Below are 26,574 nucleotides of genomic sequence, written 5' to 3'. Positions count from 1 at the left end.
ACTGTGCTCTGCCTGGGGCCCCATATGCTGCCTGGGGCCCCTGTGCTCTGCCTGGGGCCCCTGTGCTCTGCCTGGGGCCCCATGTTCTGCCTGGGGCCCCTGTGCTCTGCCTGGGGCCACTGTGCTCTGCCTGGGGCCCCATATGCTGCCTGGGGCCCCTGTGCTCTGCCTGGGGCCCCATATGCTGCCTGGGGCCCCTGTGCTCTGCCTGGGGCCACTGTGCTCTGCCTGGGGCCCCATAGGCTGCCTGGGGCCCCTGTGCTCTGCCTGGGACCACTGTGCTCTGCCTGGGGCCCCATATGCTGCCTGGGGCCCCTGTGCTCTGCCTGGGGCCACTGTGCTCTGCCTGGGGCCCCATATGCTGCCTGGGGCCCCTGTGCTCTGCCTGGGTGTAGGACACTGGTGACGTCACTTATCTCCGGACATTAGCTCCGGACATTAGCTCCGGACAAAGCCACGGAAGTTGGCACAAATTGCAGGAAGTAGTATTCTAGGCAATTATATATTAGATATAGTGGAATATGTTGAGAACAATAAAACCTTAAAATGATCAATGTAAATCACAACTAATATCCAACGGAGGTCTGGAGTTGGAGTGATGCTCAAAATCAAAGTGGAAAATGAAGATACAGGCTGATCCAACTTCAGTGGAAATGCTTCAAGACAAGGAAATGATGCTCAGTAGTGTGTGTGGCCTCCACGTGCCTGTATGACCTCCTTACTGTACAATGCCTGGGCATGCTCCTGATGAGGCGGCAGATGGTCTCCTGAGGGATCTTGTTGTGAAATTGGATTTTGGGCTCCCCCGGTGGCCACTGGTGGAATTGAACTGGTGTGCTTCATCCTCTCTGTTCACCTGTTTCCATCAGGATGTGGGAGTCGCTATTTAGCCTTGCTCCTCTGTCACTTCCATGCCGGTCAACATTGTAATCAGAAGCCTTTCTGTGCATGTTCCTGCTGCTAGACAACTCCCAGCTAAGTTGGACTTAGTCCTTGTTTGTTTTTGCATTTTGTTCCAGTTCACAGCTGTAGTTTCGTTTCTGTGTCTGGAAAGCTCTTGTGATCTGAAATTGCCACTCTGATGTTATGAGTTAATACTAGAGTCTTAAAGTAATTTCAGGATGGTATTTTGATAGGGTTTTCAGCTGACCATGAAAGTGCCCTTTCTGTCTTCCTGCTATCTAGTAAGCGGACCTCAATTTTGCTAAACCTATTTTCATACTACGTTTGTCATTTCATCTAAAATCACCGCCAATATTTGTGGGGGCCTCTGTCTGCCTTTCGGGGAAATTTCTCTAGAGGTGAGCCAGGACTATATTTTCCTCTGCCAGGATTAGTTAGTCCTCCGGCCGGCGCTGGGCGTCTAGGGATAAAACGCAGGCTACGCTACCCGGCTACTGTTAGTTGTGCGGCAGGTTTAGTTCATGGTCAGTTTAGTTTCCATCCTTCCAAGAGCTAGTTCGTATGTTTGCTGGGCTATGTTCTCTTGCCATTGAGAACCATAACAGTTTGACCGGCCACAAGGGTTAAATTAATTGACAGAGAAAGGAGAGAAAAGAGAAGTCTGCTGAAATTTTTTTTTTTTTTTTTTCTCAGTTCTGAGTGTGCTTGTAATTGAATCTCTTGCAAGTCTGCCTATATTGCAGCCTTTCTCTCTCTCTCTCCTTCTATTCCTGGAATGGCTCTGTGTTCACCTGTTTAAAATGGATATTCAGAGTTTAGCTGCAGGTTTGAATAATCTCACCACGAAAGTTCAAAACTTACAAGATTTTGTTGTTCATGTTCCTATATCTGAACCTAGAATTCCTTTGCCTGAATTTTTCTCGGGGAATAGATCTTGCTTTCAAAATTTCAAAAATAATTGCAAGTTGTTTTTGTCCCTGAAATCTCGCTCTGCTGGAGATCCTGCTCAGCAGGTCAGGATTGTGATTTCTTTGCTCCGGGGCAACCCTCAGGATTGGGCTTTTGCATTGGCTCCAGGGGATCCTGCGTTGCTCAATGTGGATGCGTTTTTTCTGGCCTTGGGGTTGCTTTATGAGGAACCTCAGTTAGAACTTCAGGCGGAAAAGGCCTTGATGTCCCTATCTCAGGGGCAAGACGAAGCTGAAATATACTGCCAGAAATTCCGTAAATGGGCTGTGCTTACTCAGTGGAATGAGTGCGCCCTGGCGGCGAATTTCAGAGAGGGTCTCTCTGATGCCATTAAGGATGTTATGGTGGGGTTCCCTGTGCCTGCGGGTCTGAATGAGTCCATGACAATGGCTATCCAGATCGATAGGCGTTTGCGGGAGCGCAAACCTGTGCACCATTTGGCGGTGTCTACTGAGAAGACGCCAGAGAATATGCAATGTGATAGAATTCTGTCCAGAAGTGAACGGCAGAATTTAAGACGAAAAAATGGGTTGTGCTTCTATTGCGGTGATTCAACTCATGTTATATCAGCATGCTCTAAGCGTACTAAGAAGCTTGATAAGTCTGTTTCAATTGGCACTTTACAGTCTAAGTTTATTCTATCTGTGACCCTGATTTGTTCTTTATCATCTATTACCGCGGACGCCTATGTCGACTCTGGCGCCGCTTTGAGTCTTATGGATTGGTCCTTTGCCAAACGCTGTGGGTATGATTTGGAGCCTCTTGAAACTCCTATACCCCTGAAGGGGATTGACTCCTCCCCATTGGCTAGCAATAAACCACAATACTGGACACAAGTAACTATGCGGATTAATCCGGATCACCAGGAGATTATTCGCTTTCTTGTGCTGTATAACCTACATGATGTGTTGGTGCTTGGATTGCCATGGCTGCAATCTCATAACCCAGTCCTTGACTGGAAAGCTATGTCTGTGTTAAGCTGGGGATGTAAGGGGACGCATGGGGACGTACCTGTGGTTTCCATTTCATCATCTATTCCCTCTGAGATTCCTGAATTCTTGACTGAATATCGTGACGTTTTTGAAGAACCTAAGCTTGGTTCATTACCTCCGCACCGGGAGTGCGATTGTGCCATAGATTTGATTCCGGGTAGTAAATACCCTAAGGGTCGTTTATTTAATCTGTCTGTGCCTGAACATGCTGCTATGCGAGAATATATAAAGGAGTCCTTGGAAAAGGGACATATTCGTCCTTCGTCATCTCCCTTAGGAGCCGGTTTTTTCTTTGTGGCTAAGAAAGATGGCTCTTTGAGGCCGTGCATTGATTATCGGCTTTTGAATAAAATCACGGTTAAATATCAATATCCGTTGCCACTGCTGACTGATTTGTTTGCTCGCATAAAGGGGGCCAAGTGGTTCTCTAAGATAGATCTTCGTGGGGCGTATAATTTGGTGCGAATTAAGCAGGGGGATGAGTGGAAAACCGCATTTAATACGCCCGAGGGCCACTTTGAGTATTTGGTGATGCCTTTTGGTCTTTCAAATGCCCCTTCAGTCTTTCAGTCCTTTATGCATGACATTTTCCGTGATTATTTGGATAAATTTATGATTGTGTATCTGGATGATATTTTGATTTTTTTCGGATGACTGGGACTCTCATGTCCAGCAGGTCAGGAGGGTTTTTCAGGTTTTGCGGTCTAATTCCTTGTGTGTGAAGGGTTCTAAGTGCGTTTTTGGGGTTCAAAAGATTTCCTTTTTGGGATATATTTTTTCCCCCTCTTCCATCGAGATGGATCCTGTCAAGGTTCAGGCTATTTGTGATTGGACGCAACCCTCTTCTCTTAAGAGTCTTCAGAAATTTTTGGGCTTTGCTAACTTTTATCGTCGATTTATTGCTGGTTTTTCTGATGTTGTTAAACCATTGACTGATTTGACTAAGAAGGGTGCGGATGTTGCTGATTGGTCCCCTGCTGCTGTGGAGGCCTTTCGGGAGCTTAAGCGCCGCTTTTCTTCCGCCCCTGTGTTGCGTCAGCCTGATGTTGCTCTTCCTTTTCAGGTTGAGGTCGACGCTTCTGAAATCGGAGCTGGGGCGGTTTTGTCGCAGAGAAGTTCCGATTGCTCCGTGATGAGACCTTGTGCTTTTTTCTCGCGTAAATTTTCGCCCGCCGAGCGGAATTATGATGTTGGGAATCGGGAGCTTTTGGCCATGAAGTGGGCTTTTGAGGAGTGGCGTCATTGGCTTGAGGGGGCTAGACATCAGGTGGTGGTATTGACTGACCACAAAAATCTAATTTATCTTGAGTCCGCCAGACGCCTGAATCCTAGACAGGCGCGCTGGTCGTTGTTTTTCTCTCGGTTTAATTTTGTGGTGTCCTACCTGCCGGGTTCTAAGAATGTTAAGGCGGATGCCCTTTCTAGGAGTTTTGAGCCTGACTCCCCTGGTAATTCTGAACCTACAGGTATCCTTAAGGATGGAGTGATATTGTCTGCCGTTTCTCCAGACCTGCGGCGGGCCTTGCAGGAGTTTCAGGCGGATAGACCTGATCGTTGCCCACCTGGTAGACTGTTTGTTCCTGATGATTGGACCAGTAAAGTCATTTCTGAGGTTCATTCTTCTGCGTTGGCAGGTCATCCTGGAATCTTTGGTACCAGGGATTTGGTGGCAAGGTCCTTCTGGTGGCCTTCCCTGTCTCGAGATGTGCGAGGCTTCGTGCAGTCTTGTGACGTTTGTGCTCGGGCCAAGCCTTGTTGTTCTCGGGCTAGTGGATTGTTGTTGCCCTTGCCTATCCCGAAGAGGCCCTGGACGCACATCTCGATGGATTTTATTTCGGATCTTCCTGTTTCTCAGAAGATGTCTGTCATCTGGGTGGTGTGTGATCGTTTCTCTAAGATGGTCCATTTGGTTCCCCTGCCTAAGTTGCCTTCTTCTTCCGAGTTGGTTCCTCTGTTTTTTCAAAATGTGGTCCGTTTGCATGGTATTCCGGAGAATATCGTTTCTGACAGAGGTACCCAATTCGTGTCTAGATTTTGGCGAGCATTCTGTGCTAGGATGGGCATAGATTTGTCTTTCTCGTCTGCTTTCCATCCTCAGACTAATGGCCAGACCGAGCGGACGAATCAGACCTTGGAGACATATTTGAGGTGTTTTGTGTCTGCAGATCAGGATGATTGGGTTGCTTTTTTGCCTTTAGCGGAGTTTGCCCTCAATAATCGGGCCAGCTCTGCCACCTTGGTGTCTCCCTTTTTCTGTAATTCGGGGTTTCATCCTCGATTTTCTTCTGGTCAGGTGGAATCTTCGGATTGTCCTGGAGTGGATGCTGTGGTGGAGAGGTTGCATCAGATTTGGGGGCAGGTAGTGGACAATTTGAAGTTGTCCCAGGAGAAAACTCAGCTTTTTGCCAACCGCCGGCGTCGGGTTGGTCCTCGGCTTTGTGTTGGGGACTTGGTGTGGTTGTCTTCTCGTTTTGTCCCTATGAGGGTTTCTTCTCCCAAGTTTAAGCCTCGGTTCATCGGCCCGTACAAGATATTGGAGATTCTTAACCCTGTGTCCTTCCGTTTGGACCTCCCTGCATCTTTTTCTATTCATAATGTTTTTCATCGGTCATTATTGCGCAGGTATGAGGTACCGGTTGTGCCTTCCGTTGAGCCTCCTGCTCCGGTGTTGGTTGAGGGCGAGTTGGAGTACGTTGTGGAAAAAATCTTGGACTCCCGTGTTTCCAGACGGAAACTCCAGTATCTGGTCAAATGGAAGGGATACGGTCAGGAGGATAATTCTTGGGTGACTGCCTCTGATGTTCATGCCTCCGATTTGGTCCGTGCCTTTCATAGGGCTCATCCTGATCGCCCTGGTGGTTCTGGTGAGGGTTCGGTGCCCCCTCCTTGAGGGGGGGGTACTGTTGTGAAATTGGATTTTGGGCTCCCCCGGTGGCCACTGGTGGAATTGAACTGGTGTGCTTCATCCTCTCTGTTCACCTGTTTCCATCAGGATGTGGGAGTCGCTATTTAGCCTTGCTCCTCTGTCACTTCCATGCCGGTCAACATTGTAATCAGAAGCCTTTCTGTGCATGTTCCTGCTGCTAGACAACTCCCAGCTAAGTTGGACTTAGTCCTTGTTTGTTTTTGCATTTTGTTCCAGTTCACAGCTGTAGTTTCGTTTCTGTGTCTGGAAAGCTCTTGTGATCTGAAATTGCCACTCTGATGTTATGAGTTAATACTAGAGTCTTAAAGTAATTTCAGGATGGTATTTTGATAGGGTTTTCAGCTGACCATGAAAGTGCCCTTTCTGTCTTCCTGCTATCTAGTAAGCGGACCTCAATTTTGCTAAACCTATTTTCATACTACGTTTGTCATTTCATCTAAAATCACCGCCAATATTTGTGGGGGCCTCTGTCTGCCTTTCGGGGAAATTTCTCTAGAGGTGAGCCAGGACTATATTTTCCTCTGCCAGGATTAGTTAGTCCTCCGGCCGGCGCTGGGCGTCTAGGGATAAAACGCAGGCTACGCTACCCGGCTACTGTTAGTTGTGCGGCAGGTTTAGTTCATGGTCAGTTTAGTTTCCATCCTTCCAAGAGCTAGTTCGTATGTTTGCTGGGCTATGTTCTCTTGCCATTGAGAACCATAACAGGATCTCCTCCCAGACCTGGACTAAAGCATCCACCAACTCCTGGACAGTCTGTGGTGCAACGTGACGTTGGTGGATGGAGCGAGACATGATGTCCCAGATGTGTTCAATCAGATTCAGGTCTGGGGAATGAGCAGGCCAGTCCATAGCTTCAATGCCTTCATCTTGCAGGAACTGCTGACTAACTCCAGCAACATGAGGTCAGGCATTGTCCTGCATTAGGAGGAACCCAGGGCCAACCGCACCAGCATATGGTCTCACAAGGAGTCTGAGGATCTTATCTCTGTACCTAATGGCAGTCAGGCTACCTCTGGTGAGCACATGGAGGGCTGTGCGGCCCTCCAAAGAAATGCCACCCCACACCATTACTGACCCACTGCCAAACCGCTCATGCTGAAGGATGTTGCAGGCAGCAGTTCGCTCTCCATGGCGTCTCCAGACTCTGTCACGTCTGTCACATGTGCTCAGTGTGAACCTGCTTTCATCTGTGAAGAGCACAGGGTGCCAGTGGCGAATTTGCCAATCCTGGGGTTCTGTGGCAAATGCCAATTGTCCTGCACGGTGTTGGGCAGTGAGCACAACCCCCATCTGTGGACGTCGGGCACTCAGACCATCTTCATGGAGTCGGTTTCTAACAGTGCAGACACATGCACATTTATGACCTGCTGGAGGTCATTTTAAGGGCTCTGGCAGTGCTCCTCCTGTTCCTCCTTGCACAAAGGCTGAGGTAGCGGTCCTGCTGCTTGGTTGTTGCCCTCCTACGGCCCCCTCCACGTCACCTGGTGTACTGGCCTGTCTCCTGGTAGCGCCTCCAGCCTCTGGACACTACGCTGACAGACACAGCAAACCTTGTTGCCACAGCTTGTATTGATGTGCCATCCTGGATGAGCTGCACTACCTGAGCCACTTGTGTGGGTTGTAGAGTTCGTCTCATGCTACCACGAGTGTAAAAGCACAACCAACATTCAAAAGTGACCAAAACATCAGCCATAAAGCATTGGTACTGAGATGTGGTCTGTGGTCCCCACCTGCAGAACCACTCCTTTATTGAGGGTGTCTTGATAATTGCCAGTAATTTCCATCTGTTGTCTATTCCATTTGCACAACAGCATGTAAAATTGATTGTCAATCAGTGTTGCTTCCTAAGTGGACAGTTTGATTTCCCTTTATTTTTTTTGAGCAGTGTATATAGTCATGGCCAAAAGTGTTGGCACCCTTCAAATTGTTCCAGAACATGAAGTATTTCTCCCAGAAAATTACTGCACTTACACACGTTTTGTCATACACATGATTATTTCCTTTGTGCGTATTGGAACAACACAAAAAAACTGAGATGGGGTAATTTGGTCCAAATTTGCACTTTTTGGGACTTTTTCACTTGCGGTGAGCACATTCATTGCCTCTCGGGCAGCACATCAGTTCGGGACAGTCATGTACCATCCTGCCAGCCATACTGCCGTGGCACACAAATCATTGTACCATTCTACCAGCCATACTGCCAGGGCACACACACCATTGTACCATCCTACCAGCCATACTGCCGGGGGCACACACACCATTGTACCATCCTACCAGCCATACTGCCGGGGGCACACACACCATTGTACCATTCTACCAGCCATACTGCCGTGGCACACACACCATTGTACCATCCTACCAGCCATACTGCCAGGGCACACACACCATTGTACCATTCTACCAGCCATACTGCCGTGGCACACACACCATTGTACCATCCTACCAGCCATACTGCCGGGGGCACACACACCATTGTACCATCCTACCAGCCATACTGCCGGGGGCACACACACCATTGTACCATTCTACCAGCCATACTGCCGTGGCACACACACCATTGTACCATCCTACCAGCCATACTGCCGGGGGCACACACACCATTGTACCATTCTACCAGCCATACTGCCGGGGGCACACATACAGTTTTTTACTGAATCATAATTTAGCCTAAAACATAAGCCTGGCGATTCTCCTGACCACAGTCCACAGCCAGCAAGAGACTGAATTTGGGAAGGGTTCAGCATCTAGTACAGATGTAGCGACAATGTTTCCCGCTCCTTATAGATGGGTTTGGATGAATATGCCTTAATATGTACACAAGATGGAAAATCAATTAATACAATGTAACCATCGCTGTTCTTTCTTCCTCCAGGGAAAACCTGGATTGTTCTATTATTGTCTACGATGACCCAGAATTCCCTTTCGACCGTTTCGAGAAAGTGTCGGGAGAAGTTATCGTCTCGGATGAGGATAATCTGGTGAGACTATTTCATAGAATTCACAAGGGGCAAGATCAGAGAGGCGCTGCCCCCTACTGGGCAGAGAAGCAATTATCTACTGGGGGTGATAAACAGGCTGATGCCCCCTGACACAGACCGGACCGGTTACTGGTGGTGACAACCCGCGCTGTTACCCAGGAGGATTCTGTCATTTATAGTCAGACAGACCAGCCAGCTCAGCTCTGCTACATCTAAGGCTCTGATCACATGACGTTTATTTTCAGGAGGTCAAAAATTGAGTTTTTCAAGGTTAAGGAAATGCTGTCTGTCTGGCCGGCTGTCATTATGCATTTTTTGTAAATGTTTTCCTAGTTTTTATCTTTTTTGGCAATTTTACTGACTTTTTTTGTACATCAATTAGGGGAAAACACTTCAAAAACCACTCACAAAATGCTCAGAAAGCACTCAGGTGTTCCTGTAACTTTCCAAATGACCTGTATAGTTCGCTCCGCTCACTTCTCTCAGCCTCTTGCCTTTTTTAGGAAACCTTAAGTTAATTTAAAAAATTATAAAAAAAAACCTGAATGTAAAATCAGTTTTAAAGAGAAATAAATAGAAGCAGATTTTCAAGTCTTTTTTTTCTGTTCAGAGTGGGAAAAAAATCTTAAACACCTGCAATGTGCACATAGCAGTAGGATGCAATCACACTGGCCGATAACTGGGAAAAGTCATATTCGATAATCGTTCAGTGTAAACAGGCTGCTGATCACTCAACAACCAAACTAACCACTTGTTTGTCACGTGAAATCCTTAATCTTGCGTAAAAATCCCCATTCTCAGCCGCACGCTGTAATATGTGCTGTGCTGGAGGCACAATGGGGTCCTGTGCACAGAATGGCGGTAGTACTACTCATTGCTCTGTGCACATGGGACACTCGGTCGACTTTTCTAAACAGCTGCAATTATGTAAATCACATATGTCAAACGCTGGCCCACAGGGTGAGTATATTTGGCCCGCAACGCCAGGCGGGTCCCCCACCCAAAATCACACTTTCAACCATATCAGCATCCTAGATGCCCATACAGGTGAAAGCAATGATTGAGTGAAAGTCCACTGACGCTCCGTCCCCCATCAGTACCCCTCTGTACCTGACGTCTCAGCCCAGCGGGCACAATGACATCATTACAACACACCCGGTGTACTGAGACATCTTCAGAATCTGAAGACACCATGAAGAGACTGGAGCAGAGGGGGAAAGGGCAGAGGTATGGAGCACTAAGTGGGGCCATTATACTGTATGGAGCACTATGTGGGGCCATTATACTGTATGGAGCACTATGTGGGGCCCATTATACTGTATGGATCTGAGTCGCCCGCCTGGGCCGTGGGGTACTTGGTACCGGGTGCGGTGTTCACAGGGGGATGTCACGGTGGCTGCGACCCGGTCCGTGGCCCTGGGCGCCCATGTAAAAGGGAAAGGTCTTTAAAGGGATAAAGTTTGTTTGTGATGCCACCTGTGGTATTCGGTCAGGGTGACCGACGCTGCTTTAAGGGGTCCGCTGGGGTGATGTTATGGCAGCTAGATGGTATACCTTCCCACAGGTGAAGTAGATCCCCAGGGCTTTCCAGTGTGTAGATGGTAGAATAGTGAGAGGTACAGTAAGGAACGAGAACACAAGGTTTCAGTCTCTTTACCTCGTTTACTGAAGTCTTCAGCAGCCCCAGTCCAGGGCACCGGATCACAGGGCAGGTAGAGTCCGGTCGGTTTGGAGACAAGTCCAGAGTCCCCTTATCCAGGTAGAAAATAGAAGCCTTCCCTTGCGCTGTAGTGGTGTAGTCCCTTACTGCTAAGCTTCACATAAGGTCCTCACAGATGTTATCTGTTGTGAATTTGGTTTTTGGGCTCCCCCGGTGGTCACTGGTGGTACTGGACTTGTGTGCTTCACTTTCTCTGTTCACCTGTTTCCATCAGGATATGGGTGTATCCTATTTAGCCTTGCTGCTCAGTTATTCTAGTGCCGGCCATCAATGTAACCAGAGCCTTTCTGTTGCATGTTCCTGCTTCTAGACTACTATCAGCTAAGTTGGACTCTTAGTCCTAAGTTTGTTTTGCATTTTTGTTCCAGTTCACAGTTATGTTATTTGTTGTGAATTTGGATTCTGGGCTCCCCCGGTGGCTACTGGTGGAATTGAACTGGTGTCTTCATCTTCTCTGTTCACCTGTTCCCATCAAGATGTGGGAGTCGCTATATAACCTTGCTGCTCTGTTAGTTGCTTGCCGGTCAACAATGTTATCAGAAGCCTCTCTGTGCTTGTTCCTGCTCCTAGACAACTACTAGATAAGTTGGACTCTTGTCCATGTTTGTTTTTGCATTTTTGTTCCAGTTCACAGCTGTAGTTTCGTTACTGTGTCTGGAAAGCTCTTGTGAACAGGAATTGCCACTCTGGTGTTATGAGTTAATGCCAGAGTTTTAAAGTAATTTCTGGATGGTGTTTTGATAGGGTTTTCAGCTGACCATGAAAGTGTCCTTTCTGTCTTCTGCTATGTAGTAAGTGGACCTCAAATTTGCTAAACCTATTTTCATACTACGTTTGTTATTTCATCTTGATTCACCGCCAATACATGTGGGGGGCCTCTGTCTCCTTTCGGGGTATTTCTCTAGAGGTGAGCTAGGACTAATATTTTCCTCTGCTAGCTTTATTTAGTCCTCCGGCTGGTGCTGGGCATCTAGAATCAACGTAGGCATGCTACCCGGCCACTGCTAGTTGTGCGTTAGGTTTAGTTCATGGTCAGCTCAGTTTCCATCTTCCAAGAGCTAGTTCCTATATATGCTGATGCTATGATCTCTTGCCATTGAGATCATGACAGTTTGACCGGCCACTAAAGGGTTAAAATCCTTGGCTGAGAAAGGAGAGAAATAAGTAGTCTGCTGAAATTTTTTTTTTTTTTTTTTCTCCTACTAATCTTTGAATGGCTCTGTGTCCACCTGTTTGCAATGGATCTTCAGAGTGTAACTGCAGGTTTGAATAATCTCGCCACGAAGGTACAAAATTTGCAAGATTTTGTTTGTCATGCACCTGTATCTGAGCCGAGAATTCCTTTGCCGGAATTTTTCTCGGGGAATAGATCTGGGTTTCAGAATTTTCGAAATAATTGCAAATTATTTTTGTCCCTGAAATCTCGCTCTGCCGGAGATCCTGCACAGCAGGTCAGGATTGTGATTTCCTTGCTCCGGGGCGACCCTCAAGACTGGGCTTTTTCATTGACACCAGGGGATCCTGCGTTGCTCAATGTGGATGCGTTTTTTCTGGCCTTGGGGTTGCTTTATGACGAACCTCATTTGGAGCTTCAGGCAGAAAAAACTTTGATGTCCCTATCTCAGGGGCAAGATGAAGCGGAAATTTACTGCCAAAGATTCCGTAAATGGTCTGTGCTTACTCAGTGGAATGAGTGCGCCCTGGCGGCGATTTTCAGAGAGGGTCTCTCTGATGCCATTAAGGATGTTATGGTGGGGTTCCCTGTGCCTGCGGGTCTGAATGAGTCCATGACAATGGCTATTCAGATCGATAGGCGTTTGCGGGAGCGCAAACCAGTGCACCATCTGGCGGTGTCCACTGAGAAATCGCCAGAGAGTATGCAGTGTGATAGAATTCTGTCCCGAAGCGAGCGGCAGAATTTTAGACGGAAAAATGGGTTGTGTTTCTATTGTGGTGATTCTACTCATGTTATATCAGCATGCTCTAAGCGCACTAAAAAGCTTGGTAAATCTGTTTCCATTTGCACCTTACCGTCTAAGTTTATTCTATCTGTGACCCTGATTTGCTCTTTGTCATCTATTACCACGGACGCCTATGTCGACTCTGGCGCCGCTTTGAGTCTTATGGATTGGTCCTTGGCCAAACGCTGTGGGTATGATTTAGAGCCTTTGGAGACTCCTATTCCTCTGAAGGGGATTGACTCCACCCCATTGGCTAATAATAAACCACAATACTGGACACAAGTAACTATGCGTATTAATCCGGATCACCAGGAGATTATTCGCTTTCTGGTGCTGTATAATCTACATGATGATTTGGTGCTAGGATTGCCTTGGCTGCAATCTCACAACCCAGTCCTCGACTGGAGAGCTATGTCTGTGTTGAGCTGGGGATGTAAGGGGGCTCATGGGGATGTACCTGTGGTTTCCATTTCATCATCTATTCCCTCTGAAATTCCTGAGTTCCTGTCTGACTATCGTGACGTCTTTGAAGAATCCAAGCTTGGTTCATTACCTCCGCACCGAGAGTGCGATTGTGCCATAGATTTAATCCCGGGTAGTAAATACCCAAAGGGTCGTTTATTTAATCTGTCTGTGCCTGAACATGCTGCTATGCGTGAATATATAAAGGAGTCCTTGGAAAAGGGACATATTCGTCCATCGTCATCTCCCTTAGGAGCCGGTTTTTTCTTTGTGTCAAAAAAAGACGGCTCTTTGAGACCATGTATTGATTATCGGCTTTTGAATAAAATCACTGTTAAATATCAATACCCATTGCCGTTGCTGACTGATTTGTTTGCTCGCATAAAGGGGGCCAAGTGGTTCTCTAAGATTGACCTTCGTGGGGCGTATAATTTGGTGCGAATCAGGCAGGGGGATGAGTGGAAAACCGCATTTAATACGCCCGAGGGCCACTTTGAGTATTTAGTGATGCCTTTTGGTCTTTCAAATGCTCCGTCAGTTTTCCAGTCCTTTATGCATGATATTTTTCGCGATTATTTGGATAAATTTATGATTGTGTATCTGGATGATATTCTGATTTTTTTCGGATGACTGGGACTCTCATGTCCAGCAAGTCAGGAGGGTTTTTCAGGTTTTGCGGTCTAATTCTTTGTGTGTGAAGGGTTCTAAGTGTGTTTTTGGGGTACAGAGGATTTCCTTTTTGGGATATATTTTTTCCCCCTCTTCCATTGAAATGGATCCTGTCAAGGTTCAAGCTATTTGTGATTGGACGCAGCCCTCTTCTCTTAAGAGTCTTCAGAAATTTTTGGGCTTTGCTAACTTTTATCGTCGATTTATTGCTGGTTTTTCGGATATTGCTAAGCCATTGACCGATTTGACTAAGAAGGGTGCTGATGTTGCTGATTGGTCCCCTGATGCTGTGGAGGCCTTTCGGGAGCTTAAGCGCCGTTTTTCCTCTGCCCCTGTGTTGCGTCAGCCTGATGTTGCTCTACCTTTTCAGGTTGAGGTCGACGCTTCTGAGATCGGAGCTGGGGCAGTGTTGTCGCAGAAAAGTTCTGACTGCTCCGTGATGAGGCCTTGTGCCTTCTTTTCCCGTAAATTTTCGCCCGCTGAGCGGAATTATGATGTTGGGAATCGGGAGCTTTTGGCCATGAAGTGGGCTTTTGAGGAGTGGCGCCATTGGCTTGAGGGGGCCAGACATCAGGTGGTGGTATTGACTGACCACAAAAATTTGATTTATCTTGAGACCGCCAGGCGCCTGAATCCTAGACAGGCGCGCTGGTCATTATTTTTCTCTCGGTTTAATTTTGTGGTGTCATACCTACCGGGTTCTAAGAATGTTAAGGCGGATGCCCTTTCTAGGAGTTTTGAGCCTGACTCGCCTGGTAACTCTGAGCCCACAGGTATCCTTAAGGATGGAGTGGTATTGTCTGCCGTTTCTCCAGACCTGCGGCGGGCCTTGCAGGAGTTTCAGGCGGATAGACCTGATCGTTGCCCACCTGATAAACTGTTTGTTCCTGATGATTGGACCAGTAGAGTCATCTCTGAGGTTCATTCTTCTGCGTTGGCAGGTCATCCTGGCATTTTTGGTACCAGGGATTTGGTGGCAAGGTCCTTCTGGTGGCCTTCCCTGTCACGAGATGTGCGAGGCTTTGTGCAGTCTTGTGACGTTTGTGCTCGGGCCAAGCCTTGTTGTTCTCGGGCTAGTGGATTGTTGTTGCCCTTGCCTATTCCTAAGAGGCCTTGGACGCACATCTCGATGGATTTTATTTCAGATCTGCCTGTTTCTCAGAAGATGTCTGTCATCTGGGTGGTGTGTGACCGTTTCTCTAAGATGGTCCATTTGGTTCCTCTGCCCAAGTTGCCTTCTTCTTCCGAGTTGGTTCCTCTGTTTTTTCAAAATGTTGTTCGTTTGCATGGTATTCCTGAGAATATCGTTTCTGACAGAGGGACCCAATTCGTGTCTAGATTTTGGCGGGCATTCTGTGCTAGGATGGGCATAGATTTATCTTTTTCGTCCGCTTTCCATCCTCAGACGAATGGCCAGACCGAGCGGATTAATCAGACCCTGGAGACATATCTGAGGTGTTTTGTGTCTGCTGACCAGGATGATTGGGTTGCTTTTTTGCCATTGGCGGAGTTTGCTCTCAATAATCGGGCCAGCTCTGCCACTTTGGTGTCCCCGTTTTTCTGTAATTCGGGGTTTCATCCTCGATTTTCCTCTGGTCAGGTGGAATCTTCGGATTGTCCTGGAGTGGATGCTGTGGTGGAGAGATTGCATCAGATCTGGGGGCAGGTGGTGGACAATTTGAGGTTGTCCCAGGAGAAGACTCAGCTTTTTGCCAACCGCCACCGTCGTGTTGGTCCTCGGCTTTGTGTTGGGGATTTGGTGTGGTTGTCTTCTCGTTTTGTCCCTATGAGGGTCTCTTCTCCTAAGTTTAAGCCTCGGTTCATCGGCCCATATAAGATATTGGAGATTCTTAACCCTGTTTCCTTCCGTTTGGACCTCCCTGCATCCTTTTCTATTCATAACGTTTTTCATCGGTCATTATTGCGCAGGTATGAGGTACCGGTTGTGCCTTCCGTTGAGCCTCCTGCTCCGGTGTTGGTTGAGGGTGAGTTGGAGTACGTTGTGGAGAAAATCTTAGACTCTCGTGTTTCCAGACGGAGACTCCAGTATCTGGTCAAGTGGAAGGGATACGGCCAGGAGGATAATTCTTGGGTGAATGCATCTGATGTTCATGCCTCTGATCTGGTTCGTGCCTTTCATAGGGCCCATCCTGATCGCCCTGGTGGTTCTGGTGAGGGTTCGGTGCCCCCTCCTTGAGGGGGGGGTACTGTTGTGAATTTGGATTCTGGGCTCCCCCGGTGGCTACTGGTGGAATTGAACTGGTGTCTTCATCTTCTCTGTTCACCTGTTCCCATCAAGATGTGGGAGTCGCTATATAACCTTGCTGCTCTGTTAGTTGCTTGCCGGTCAACAATGTTATCAGAAGCCTCTCTGTGCTTGTTCCTGCTCCTAGACAACTACTAGATAAGTTGGACTCTTGTCCATGTTTGTTTTTGCATTTTTGTTCCAGTTCACAGCTGTAGTTTCGTTACTGTGTCTGGAAAGCTCTTGTGAACAGGAATTGCCACTCTGGTGTTATGAGTTAATGCCAGAGTTTTAAAGTAATTTCTGGATGGTGTTTTGATAGGGTTTTCAGCTGACCATGAAAGTGTCCTTTCTGTCTTCTGCTATGTAGTAAGTGGACCTCAAATTTGCTAAACCTATTTTCATACTACGTTTGTTATTTCATCTTGATTCACCGCCAATACATGTGGGGGGCCTCTGTCTCCTTTCGGGGTATTTCTCTAGAGGTGAGCTAGGACTAATATTTTCCTCTGCTAGCTTTATTTAGTCCTCCGGCTGGTGCTGGGCATCTAGAATCAACGTAGGCATGCTACCCGGCCACTGCTAGTTGTGCGTTAGGTTTAGTTCATGGTCAGCTCAGTTTCCATCTTCCAAGAGCTAGTTCCTATATATGCTGATGCTATGATCTCTTGCCATTGAGATCATGACAGTTATTTTTCTGTAGCTGGAAGCTCTTGTGGGCCGAAATTGCCACTCCGGTGTCATGAGTTGACACATGAGTCTTAAAGTAATTTCGGGATGGTATTTTAATAGGGTTTTCAGCTGACCGTGAAGTTCCCTATTGTATCTTCTTGCTATCTAGTAAGTGGACCTCGCTTTGCTGAACCTACCTTCATACTACGTATGTCTTTTCCTCTGAACTCACCGCCAATATATGTGGGGGGCTTCTGTCTCCTTTTTGGGGGAATTTCCCTAGAGGTAAGCCAGGTCTGTCTTTTCCTCTATTAGGGTTAGTTAGTCCTCCGGCTGGCGCTAGGCGTCTAGGGATAAAACGTAGGTACGCCACCCGGCCACTGTTAGTTGTGTGGTAGGTTTAGCTCACGGTCAGCTCGAGATTCCATCTCCCAGGAGCTAGTCTGTAGTTTAAGTTCTCTGACGTTTCCTTGCCATTGGGAACCATGACAGTATGGCCGGCCAAGGGTTAAAACCGTTGGCAGAAGAAAGGAGAGAAAAAGAAGTCTGCAGATTTTTTTTTTTTTTTTTTTTTCCTTCTGAGTTTGCTTTTTAGTTGACTCAGTTGCATTTCTGCTCTAATTGCAGCCTTTGTCTCTCTCTCTCCTTCTAATCCTTGAATGGCTCTGATCTCACCTGATTAAAATGGATCCTCAGTGTTTGGCTACAGGTTTGAATAATCTTGCTATGAAGATTCAAAATTTACAGGATTTTGTTATTCATGCTCCTATATCTGAACCTAGAATTCCTATACCAGAATTTTTCTCCGGGGATAGATCTCGTTTCCTGAATTTCAAAAATAATTGTAAATTATTTCTTTCCCTGAGATCTCGCTCCGCTGGAGATCCCGCACAGCAGGTTAAGATAGTAATTTCCTTGCTGCGGGGTGACCCTCAAAACTGGGCATTTGCATTGGCACCCGGGGATCCTGCGTTGCTCAATGTGGATGCGTTTTTTCTGGCTTTGGGGTTGCTTTATGAGGAACCTAACTTAGAGATTCAGGCTGAAAAAGCCTTGATGGCCCTATCTCAAGGGCAAGATGAAGCTGAAATATACTGCCAAAAATTTCGTAAATGGTCTGTGCTTACTCAGTGGAATGAGTGCGCGCTGGCGGCGAATTTCAGAGAGGGTCTCTCTGATGCCATTAAAGATGTTATGGTGGGGTTCCCTGCACCTACAGGTCTGAATGAGTCCATGACAATGGCTATTCAGATTGATCGGCGTTTGCGGGAGCGCAAACCTGTGCACCATTTGGCGGTGTCTTCTGAGAAGGCTCCAGAAAATATGCAATGTGATAGAATTCTGTCTAGAAGCGAACGGCAGAATTTTAGGCGAAAGAATGGGTTGTGCTTCTATTGTGGTGATTCAACTCATGTTATATCAGCATGCTCTAGTCTAAACGTACAAAAAAGGTTGATAAGTCTATTTCAATTGGCACTTTACAGTCTAAGTTTATTCTGTCTGTGACCTTGATTTGTTCATTATCGTCAATTACCGCGGATGCCTATGTCGACTCTGGCGCCGCTTTGAGTCTAATGGATTGGTCCTTTGCCAGGCGCTGTGGGTTTGATCTAGAGCCTCTGGAAGTTCCTATACCTCTGAAGGGTATTGACTCTACACCATTGGCTAGTAATAAACCACAATACTGGACACAAGTGACTATGCGTATGAATCCAGACCATCAGGAGATGATTCGCTTCCTTGTGTTGTACAATCTACATGACGTTTTGGTGCTCGGATTACCATGGTTACAATCTCATAACCCAGTTCTTGACTGGAAAGCAATAGCAATGTCTGTGTTAAGCTGGGGATGTCAGGGGGCTCATGTGGACGTACCTTTGGTTTCCATTTCATCATCTATTCCCTCTGAGATTCCGGAATTTTTGTCTGATTATCGTGATGTTTTTGAGGAGCCTAAGCTTGGTTCACTACCTCCCCACAGAGATTGCGATTGTACCATAGATCTGATTCCGGGCAGTAAATTTCCAAAGGGTCGTTTATTTAATCTATCTGTACCTGAACATGCTGCTATGCGAGAATATATTAAGGAGTCCCTGGAAAAGGGACATATTCGTCCTTCTTCATCTCCCTTAGGAGCCGGTTTTTTCTTTGTATCTAAAAAAGATGGCTCCCTGAGGCCCTGTATTGATTATCGACTCTTGAATAAAATTACAGTCAAATATCAGTATCCTCTGCCACTGCTGACTGATTTGTTTGCTCGAATAAAGGGGGCTAAGTGGTTCTCTAAGATTGATCTCCGTGGGGCGTATAATTTGGTGCGAATTAAGCAGGGGGATGAGTGGAAAACCGCATTTAATACGCCCGAGGGCCATTTTGAGTATTTAGTAATGTCTTTTGGTCTTTCAAATGCCCCTTCAGTCTTTCAGTCCTTTATGCATGACATTTTCAGTGAATATTTGGATAAATTTATGATCGTGTATCTGGATGATATTTTGATTTTTTCGGAGGACTGGGATTCTCATGTCCAACAGGTCAGGAGGGTTTTTCAGGTTTTGCGGGCTAATTCCTTGTGTGTGAAGGGTTCTAAGTGTATTTTTGGGGTTCAAAAGATTTCTTTTTTGGGGTACATTTTTTCCCCCTCTTCCATTGAGATGGATCCTGTCAAGGTTCGGGCTATTTGTGATTGGACGCAACCTTCTTCTCTTAAGAGCCTTCAGAAATTTTTGGGCTTTGCTAATTTTTATCGTCGATTTATAACTGGTTTTTCTGATGTTGCTAAACCTTTGACTGATTTGACCAAAAAGGGTGCTGATGTTGCTGATTGGTCCCCTGCTGCTGTGGAGGCCTTTCGGGAGCTTAAGCGCCGCTTTTCTTCCGCCCCTGTGTTGCGTCAGCCTGATGTTACTCTTCCTTTTCAGGTTGAGGTCGATGCTTCCGAGATCGGAGCTGGGGCGGTCTTGTCGCAGAAAAGTTCCGACTGCTCCGTGATGAGACCTTGTGCGTTCTTTTCTCGAAAATTTTCGCCCGCCGAGCGAAATTATGATATTGGTAATCGGGAGCTTTTGGCTATGAAGTGGGCTTTTGAGGAGTGGCGTCATTGGCTTGAGGGGGCTAGACATCAAGTGGTGGTATTGACCGATCACAAGAATTTGATTTATCTTGAGTCTGCCAGGCGCCTGAATCCTAGACAGGCGCGCTGGTCGTTGTTTTTCTCTCGGTTTAATTTTGTGGTCTCATACTTACCAGGTTCTAAAAATGTGAAGGCGGATGCCCTTTCTAGGAGTTTTGAGCCTGATTCCCCTGGTGATTCTGAACCTACAGGTATCCTTAAGGATGGGGTGATATTATCTGCTGTTTCCCCAGACCTGCGACGGGCTTTGCAGGAGTTTCAGGCGGATAGACCTGATCGTTGCCCGCCTGGTAGACTGTTTGTTCCTGATGATTGGACCAGTAGAGTCATCTCGGAGGTTCATTCTTCTGTGTTGGCAGGTCATCCCGGGATCTTTGGTACCAGGGATTTGGTGGCTAGGTCCTTCTGGTGGCCTTCCCTGTCTCGAGATGTACGAGTTTTTGTGCAGTCTTGTGATGTTTGTGCTCGGGCCAAACCTTGTTGTTCTCGGGCCAGCGGATTGTTGTTATCTTTGCCTATTCCGAAGAGGCCTTGGACTCACATCTCTATGGATTTTATTTCTGATCTCCCTGTTTCTCAGAAAATGTCTGTCATCTGGGTGGTGTGTGACCGTTTTTCAAAGATGGTCCATTTGGTGCCCTTGCCTAAGTTACCTTCCTCATCCGAGTTGGTTCCTCTGTTTTTTCAAAATGTGGTTCGCTTGCATGGTATTCCGGAGAATATCGTTTCTGACAGGGGGACCCAGTTCGTGTCTAGATTTTGGCGGGCGTTCTGTGCTAGGATGGGCATTGATTTGTCTTTTTCGTCTGCGTTCCATCCTCAGACTAATGGCCAGACTGAGCGAACTAATCAGACCTTGGAGACTTATTTGAGGTGTTTTGTGTCTGCGGATCAGGATGACTGGGTTGCCTTTTTGCCGTTGGCGGAGTTTGCCCTCAATAATCGGGCTAGTTCTGCCACTTTGGTTTCTCCTTTCTTTTGCAATGCGGGGTTTCATCCTCGTTTTTCTTCCGGTCAGGTGGAGTCTTCGGATTGTCCTGGAGTGGATACTGTGGTGGATAGGTTGCATCGGATTTGGGGACAGGTGGTGGACAATTTGGAGTTGTCCCAGGAGAAGACTCGGCATTTTGCTAACCGCCGTCGTCGTGTTGGTCCTCGTCTTCGTGTTGGGGACTTGGTGTGGTTGTCTTCTCGTTTTGTCCCTATGAGGGTTTCTTCTCCTAAGTTTAAGCCTCGGTTCATCGGCCCGTATAAGATTTTGGAGATTCTTAACCCCGTGTCCTTTCGATTGGACCTCCCAGCATCTTTTTCTATCCATAATGTCTTCCATCGGTCATTATTGCGCAGGTATGAGGTACCGGTTGTGCCTTCCGTTGAGCCTCCCGCTCCGGTGTTGGTTGAGGGTGAATTGGAGTACGTTGTGGAGAAGATCTTGGACTCCCGTGTTTCCAGACGGAAACTTCAGTATCTGGTCAAGTGGAAGGGCTACGGTCAAGAGGATAATTCTTGGGTGACAGCCTCTGATGTTCATGCCTCTGATTTGGTCCGTGCCTTTCATAGGGCTCATCCTGATCGCCCTGGTGGTTCTTGTGAGGGTTCGGTGCCCCCTCCTTGAGGGGGGGGGGGTACTGTTGTGAATTTGGTTTTTGGGCTCCCCCGGTGGTCACTGGTGGTACTGGACTTGTGTGCTTCACTTTCTCTGTTCACCTGTTTCCATCAGGATATGGGTGTATCCTATTTAGCCTTGCTGCTCAGTTATTCTAGTGCCGGCCATCAATGTAACCAGAGCCTTTCTGTTGCATGTTCCTGCTTCTAGACTACTATCAGCTAAGTTGGACTCTTAGTCCTAAGTTTGTTTTGCATTTTTGTTCCAGTTCACAGTTATGTTATTTTTCTGTAGCTGGAAGCTCTTGTGGGCCGAAATTGCCACTCCGGTGTCATGAGTTGACACATGAGTCTTAAAGTAATTTCGGGATGGTATTTTAATAGGGTTTTCAGCTGACCGTGAAGTTCCCTATTGTATCTTCTTGCTATCTAGTAAGCGGACCTCGCTTTGCTGAACCTACCTTCATACTACGTATGTCTTTTCCTCTGAACTCACCGCCAATATATGTGGGGGGCTTCTGTCTCCTTTTTGGGGGAATTTCCCTAGAGGTAAGCCAGGTCTGTCTTTTCCTCTATTAGGGTTAGTTAGTCCTCCGGCTGGCGCTAGGCGTCTAGGGATAAAACGTAGGTACGCCACCCGGCCACTGTTAGTTGTGTGGTAGGTTTAGCTCACGGTCAGCTCGAGATTCCATCTCCCAGGAGCTAGTCTGTAGTTTAAGTTCTCTGACGTTTCCTTGCCATTGGGAACCATGACAGTTATCTCTCTCTCTCTGTCCCATGGTTAGGATAGGACAAAACCCGTATGACTGGTGACTTGAGCCTGTTTATAGGATCTCTTAGATGACCTGGCTCTGCGGGGTGTCACCGTGCCTCCTGGGTGTTGGGTCGGACAGGTAACGTGCAATTAGCTGTCCTGCTGGTCTCTGATGTAAGGCGTAGAGGTCCTTACAACCTCGGTGTTCTGGCTACCGGTGTCCTGCGCCTCAGAAGGAGGCAGCCTGCTCGGGGCTGGTCCCCTTCTGGTATCATCTCCTGAGCTCTGCTTTCCTGCATGCTCGCTGCAATCAATTCGGCTTTCTAAATGTCTCTTTCTGGGAGCTCTGGGGGCATGCACAGCTCCGTAAACCCTCTGTCCTCCTTAGACGGATGTCTCGAACTTTCTCAAACTTTCCCTACAGACTACCAGTTATATATATGGGGAGTCACCTAGTAAATAGGATCAAAAGCTCATCCTGGTGGCCTGGAGTGTGAATGTGTTGCATGTTTGTGGTACCTGGTTAGAGTTATCCTTTCTTGCCTCCAAACGTATCATCACTCTCCCCTTGAGGAAAGCAATGCTACTGTGACGACCAAGACCCTGGGGCGCCACAGATCACCATGTGGGGCCGATTATACTGTATGGAGCACTATGTGGGGCCATTATACTGTATGGATCACTATGTGGTGCCCATTATACTGTATGGAGCACTATGTGGGGCCAATTATACTGTGTGGGGCCTATTATACTGTATGGATGTTGTGAACTATAGTTCTTGGCTCCCTCTTGTGGTCATTAGCGGTATGGCACTTTGAGTGTCTTTCCCCAGGTTGGCACTCACCTGCTTCGTTTGGTCTGGGTGTGCCTATATAAACTTCCTGGATTCTCAGTATTGTGCCTGGATTCGTTGTTATCAGACCTTGTCTGTTTTCTCCTGTCTCCTGGTCTCCTGATTTTGCAAGATAAGCTAAGTCCTGCTTTCTTATTTTTGTGCATTTGAATTTCCCTTATTTTGTTCCAGCTTTGTTTAAAATGTGATTCCTGATTTTGCTGGAAGCTCTAGGGGGGCTGTTATTCTCCCCCCACACCGTTAGTCGGTGCGGGGGTTCTTGGATATTCAGCGTGGATATTTTGTAGGGTTTTTTGCTGACCGTATAAGTCATCTTTCTATTTTCTGCTATTAGTCAGTGGGCCTCTCTTTGCTAAATCTAGTTCATTCTTACGTTTGTCATTTCTTCTTACCTCACCGTTATTATTTGTTGGGGGCTTGTATTTTAACTTTGGGGTCCTTTCTCTTGAGGCAAGAGAGGTCTTATTTTCTCTGAAAGGGTTAGTTAGTTCTCCGGCTGGCGCGAGACGTCTAGAACCAACGTAGGTACGTTCCCCGGCTGCTGCTAGTTGTTTGTGCTAGGATCAGGTATACGGTCAGTCAAGTTACCACTTCCCTATGAGCTGGTTTTTTGTGTTTGCAGACTTAGCTGGTACTCCTGAGATCCTCTGCCATTAGGATCATAACAGTAATCCAGGCCTTAAAAAGTGCATTGCTGAAGTGGGACTATAAGAAAAGAAGTCTGAGGTTTTTGTTTTTTTTTCTTCCTCCCGTTTATCTCTGAGTGGCTTGAAGCTCTGCTGCAGACATGAATGTTCAGACTCTGATTACTAGTGTGGATCAGCTTGCTGCACGTGTGCAGGGCATTCAGGATTTTGTTATTAGCAGTCCTATGTCAGAACCTAAGATACCTATTCCTGAGCTGTTCTCTGGAGATCGATTTAAATTTGGGAATTTTAGGAATAATTGTAAATTGTTTCTATCTTTGAGACCTCGTTCGTCTGGAGACTCAGCTCAACAAGTTAAAATTGTTATCTCCTTCTTGCGTGGCGACCCTCAGGATTGGGCTTTCTCATTGGCGCCAGGAGATCCGGCATTGGCAAATATTGATGCGTTTTTTCTGGTGCTCGGATTGCTTTATGAGGAGCCCAATCTTGAAATACAGGCAGAAAAGGCATTGCTGGCTATCTCTCAGGGCCAGGATGAAGCTGAGGTGTACTGCCAAAAATTTCAGAAATGGTCCGTGCTTACTCAATGGAATGAGTGTGCTCTGGCCGCAAATTTCAGAAATGGCCTTTCTGAAGCCATTAAGAATGTGATGGTGGGTTTTCCCATTCCTACAAGTCTGAATGATTCTATGGCTCTGGCCATCCAGGTTGATCGGCGTTTGCGGGAGCGCAAAACTGCTAATCCTCTGGCGGTGTTGTCTGAACGGACACCTGACTCAATGCAATGTGATAGAATCCTGACTAGAACCGAACGGCAAAATCATAGGCGTCAGAATGGGTTGTGTTTTTACTGTGGTGATTCTACACATGTTATCTCGGCATGCTCTAAACGGCCATCAAAGGTTGTTAGTCCTGTCGCCATTGGTAATTTACAGCCTAAGTTCATTTTGTCTGTGACTTTAATTTGCTCATTATCTTCCTACCCTGTTATGGCATTTGTGGATTCAGGTGCTGCCCTGAGTCTTATGGACTTGTCGTTTGCCAAGCGCTGTGGTTTTGTCCTAGAGCCTTTAGAACATCCTATTCCTCTTAGAGGAATTGATGCTACGCCATTGGCGGAGAATAAACCGCAGTATTGGACACAAGTGACCATGTGCATGACTCCTGAACATCGGGAGGTGATTCGTTTTCTTGTTTTGCATAAAATGCAGGATTTGGTCGTTCTGGGTCTGCCATGGTTACAGACCCATAATCCAGTTTTGGATTGGAAGGCAATGTCAGTGTCAAGTTGGGGTTGTCAGGGAATTCATTGCGATTCCTCGTCGGTGTCTATTGCTTCTTCCACTCCTTCAGAAGTTCCTGAGTATTTGCTTGACTATCAGGATGTGTTCAGTGAGTCCAGGTCCAGTGCCCTTCCTCCTCATAGGGACTGTGACTGCGCTATAGATTTGATTCCTGGTAGTAAATTTCCTAAGGGACGACTATTTAATCTGTCTGTACCTGAGCATGCCGCGATGCGTGCTTATATTAAGGAGTCTTTGGAGAAGGGACATATTCGTCCATCCTCTTCCCCTCTTGGTGCGGGATTCTTTTTTGTGGCCAAGAAAGACGGGTCTTTGAGACCGTGTATAGACTATCGGCTTTTGAATAAAATCACTGTCAAATTTCAGTATCCTTTGCCACTATTGTCGGACTTGTTTGCCCGGATTAAGGGTGCCAAGTGGTTCACCAAGATAGATCTTCGCGGTGCGTACAACCTTGTGCGCATTAAGCAGGGAGATGAATGGAAAACTGCGTTCAATACGCCCGAAGGTCATTTTGAGTACTTGGTGATGCCTTTTGGGCTTTCTAATGCCCCCTCAGTGTTTCAGTCCTTTATGCATGACATTTTCCGGAAGTATCTGGATAAATTTATGATTGTTTATCTGGATGATATTCTGGTTTTCTCTGATGATTGGGATTCTCATGTAAAGCAGGTCAGGATGGTGTTTCAGGTTTTGTGTGATAATGCTTTGTTTGTGAAGGGCTCAAAGTGTCTCTTTGGAGTGCAGAAGGTTTCCTTTTTGGGTTTTATTTTCGCCCCTTCTACTGTGGAGATGGACCCAGTCAAGGTCCGAGCTATTCATGATTGGACTCAACCCACGTCCGTTAAGAGTCTTCAGAAGTTTTTGGGTTTTGCTAATTTCTACCGTCGTTTTATTGCTAATTTTTCTAGCATTGTAAAACCTTTGACGGATATGACCAAGAAAGGTTCTGATGTTGCTAATTGGGCTCCTGCGGCCGTGGAGGCTTTCCGGGAGCTGAAGCGCCGGTTTACTTCGGCGCCTGTTTTGTGCCAGCCTGATGTCTCACTTCCCTTTCAGGTTGAAGTAGACGCTTCTGAGATCGGTGCAGGGGCTGTTTTGTCGCAGAAAGGCTCTGGTTGCTCTGTGATGAGACCATGTGCTTTTTTTTCTAGGAAGTTTTCGCCTGCTGAGCGGAACTATGATGTTGGTAATCGGGAGTTGTTGGCTATGAAGTGGGCATTTGAGGAGTGGCGTCATTGGCTCGAGGGAGCTAAGCATCGTGTGGTGGTCTTGACTGATCATAAGAATCTGATGTACCTCGAGTCCGCTAAACGCCTGAATCCTAGACAGGCTCGTTGGTCGTTGTTTTTCTCCCGTTTTGACTTTGTGGTCTCGTACCTGCCTGGTTCAAAGAATGTGAAGGCTGATGCTCTTTCTAGGAGTTTTGTGCCTGACTCTCCTGGAGTCGCAGAGCCAGCGGGTATTCTTAAAGAGGGAGTAATCTTGTCAGCCATTTCTCCTGATTTGCGACGTGTGTTGCAGAGATTTCAGGCTGGTAGACCTGACTCTTGCCCACCTGACAGACTGTTTGTTCCTGATAAATGGACCAGTAGAGTTATTTCCGAGGTTCATTCCTCAGTGTTGGCAGGGCATCCTGGGATTTTTGGTACCAGAGATTTGGTGGCTAGGTCCTTTTGGTGGCCGTCCCTGTCGCGGGATGTGCGATCTTTTGTGCAGTCCTGTGGGATTTGTGCTCGGGCTAAGCCTTGCTGTTCTCGTGCCAGCGGGTTACTTTTGCCCTT

The 26,574-nt window shown here is 47.0% G+C and overlaps 1 protein-coding gene across 1 annotated transcript in view; it reads left to right on the top strand.

Annotated features, from left to right (window-relative positions):
• The window catches only part of LOC143788729 (protein SSUH2 homolog), a 254,020-nt gene that overhangs the window by 215,305 nt on the left and 12,141 nt on the right, over positions 1 to 26,574 (top strand). Inside the window, exon 11 of the mRNA XM_077278585.1 lies at positions 8,663 to 8,768. Coding sequence (XP_077134700.1) covers positions 8,663 to 8,768 — 106 coding nt within the window. The remainder of the gene's footprint in view (positions 1 to 8,662; positions 8,769 to 26,574) is intronic.

Source organism: Ranitomeya variabilis, chromosome 8, assembly GCF_051348905.1.
Source record: "Ranitomeya variabilis isolate aRanVar5 chromosome 8, aRanVar5.hap1, whole genome shotgun sequence".
NCBI lineage: Eukaryota > Metazoa > Chordata > Amphibia > Anura > Dendrobatidae > Ranitomeya > Ranitomeya variabilis.
The sequence above is the reverse complement of the archived record's forward strand: the minus strand, read 5'-3'. Positions and strand labels throughout refer to the sequence as shown.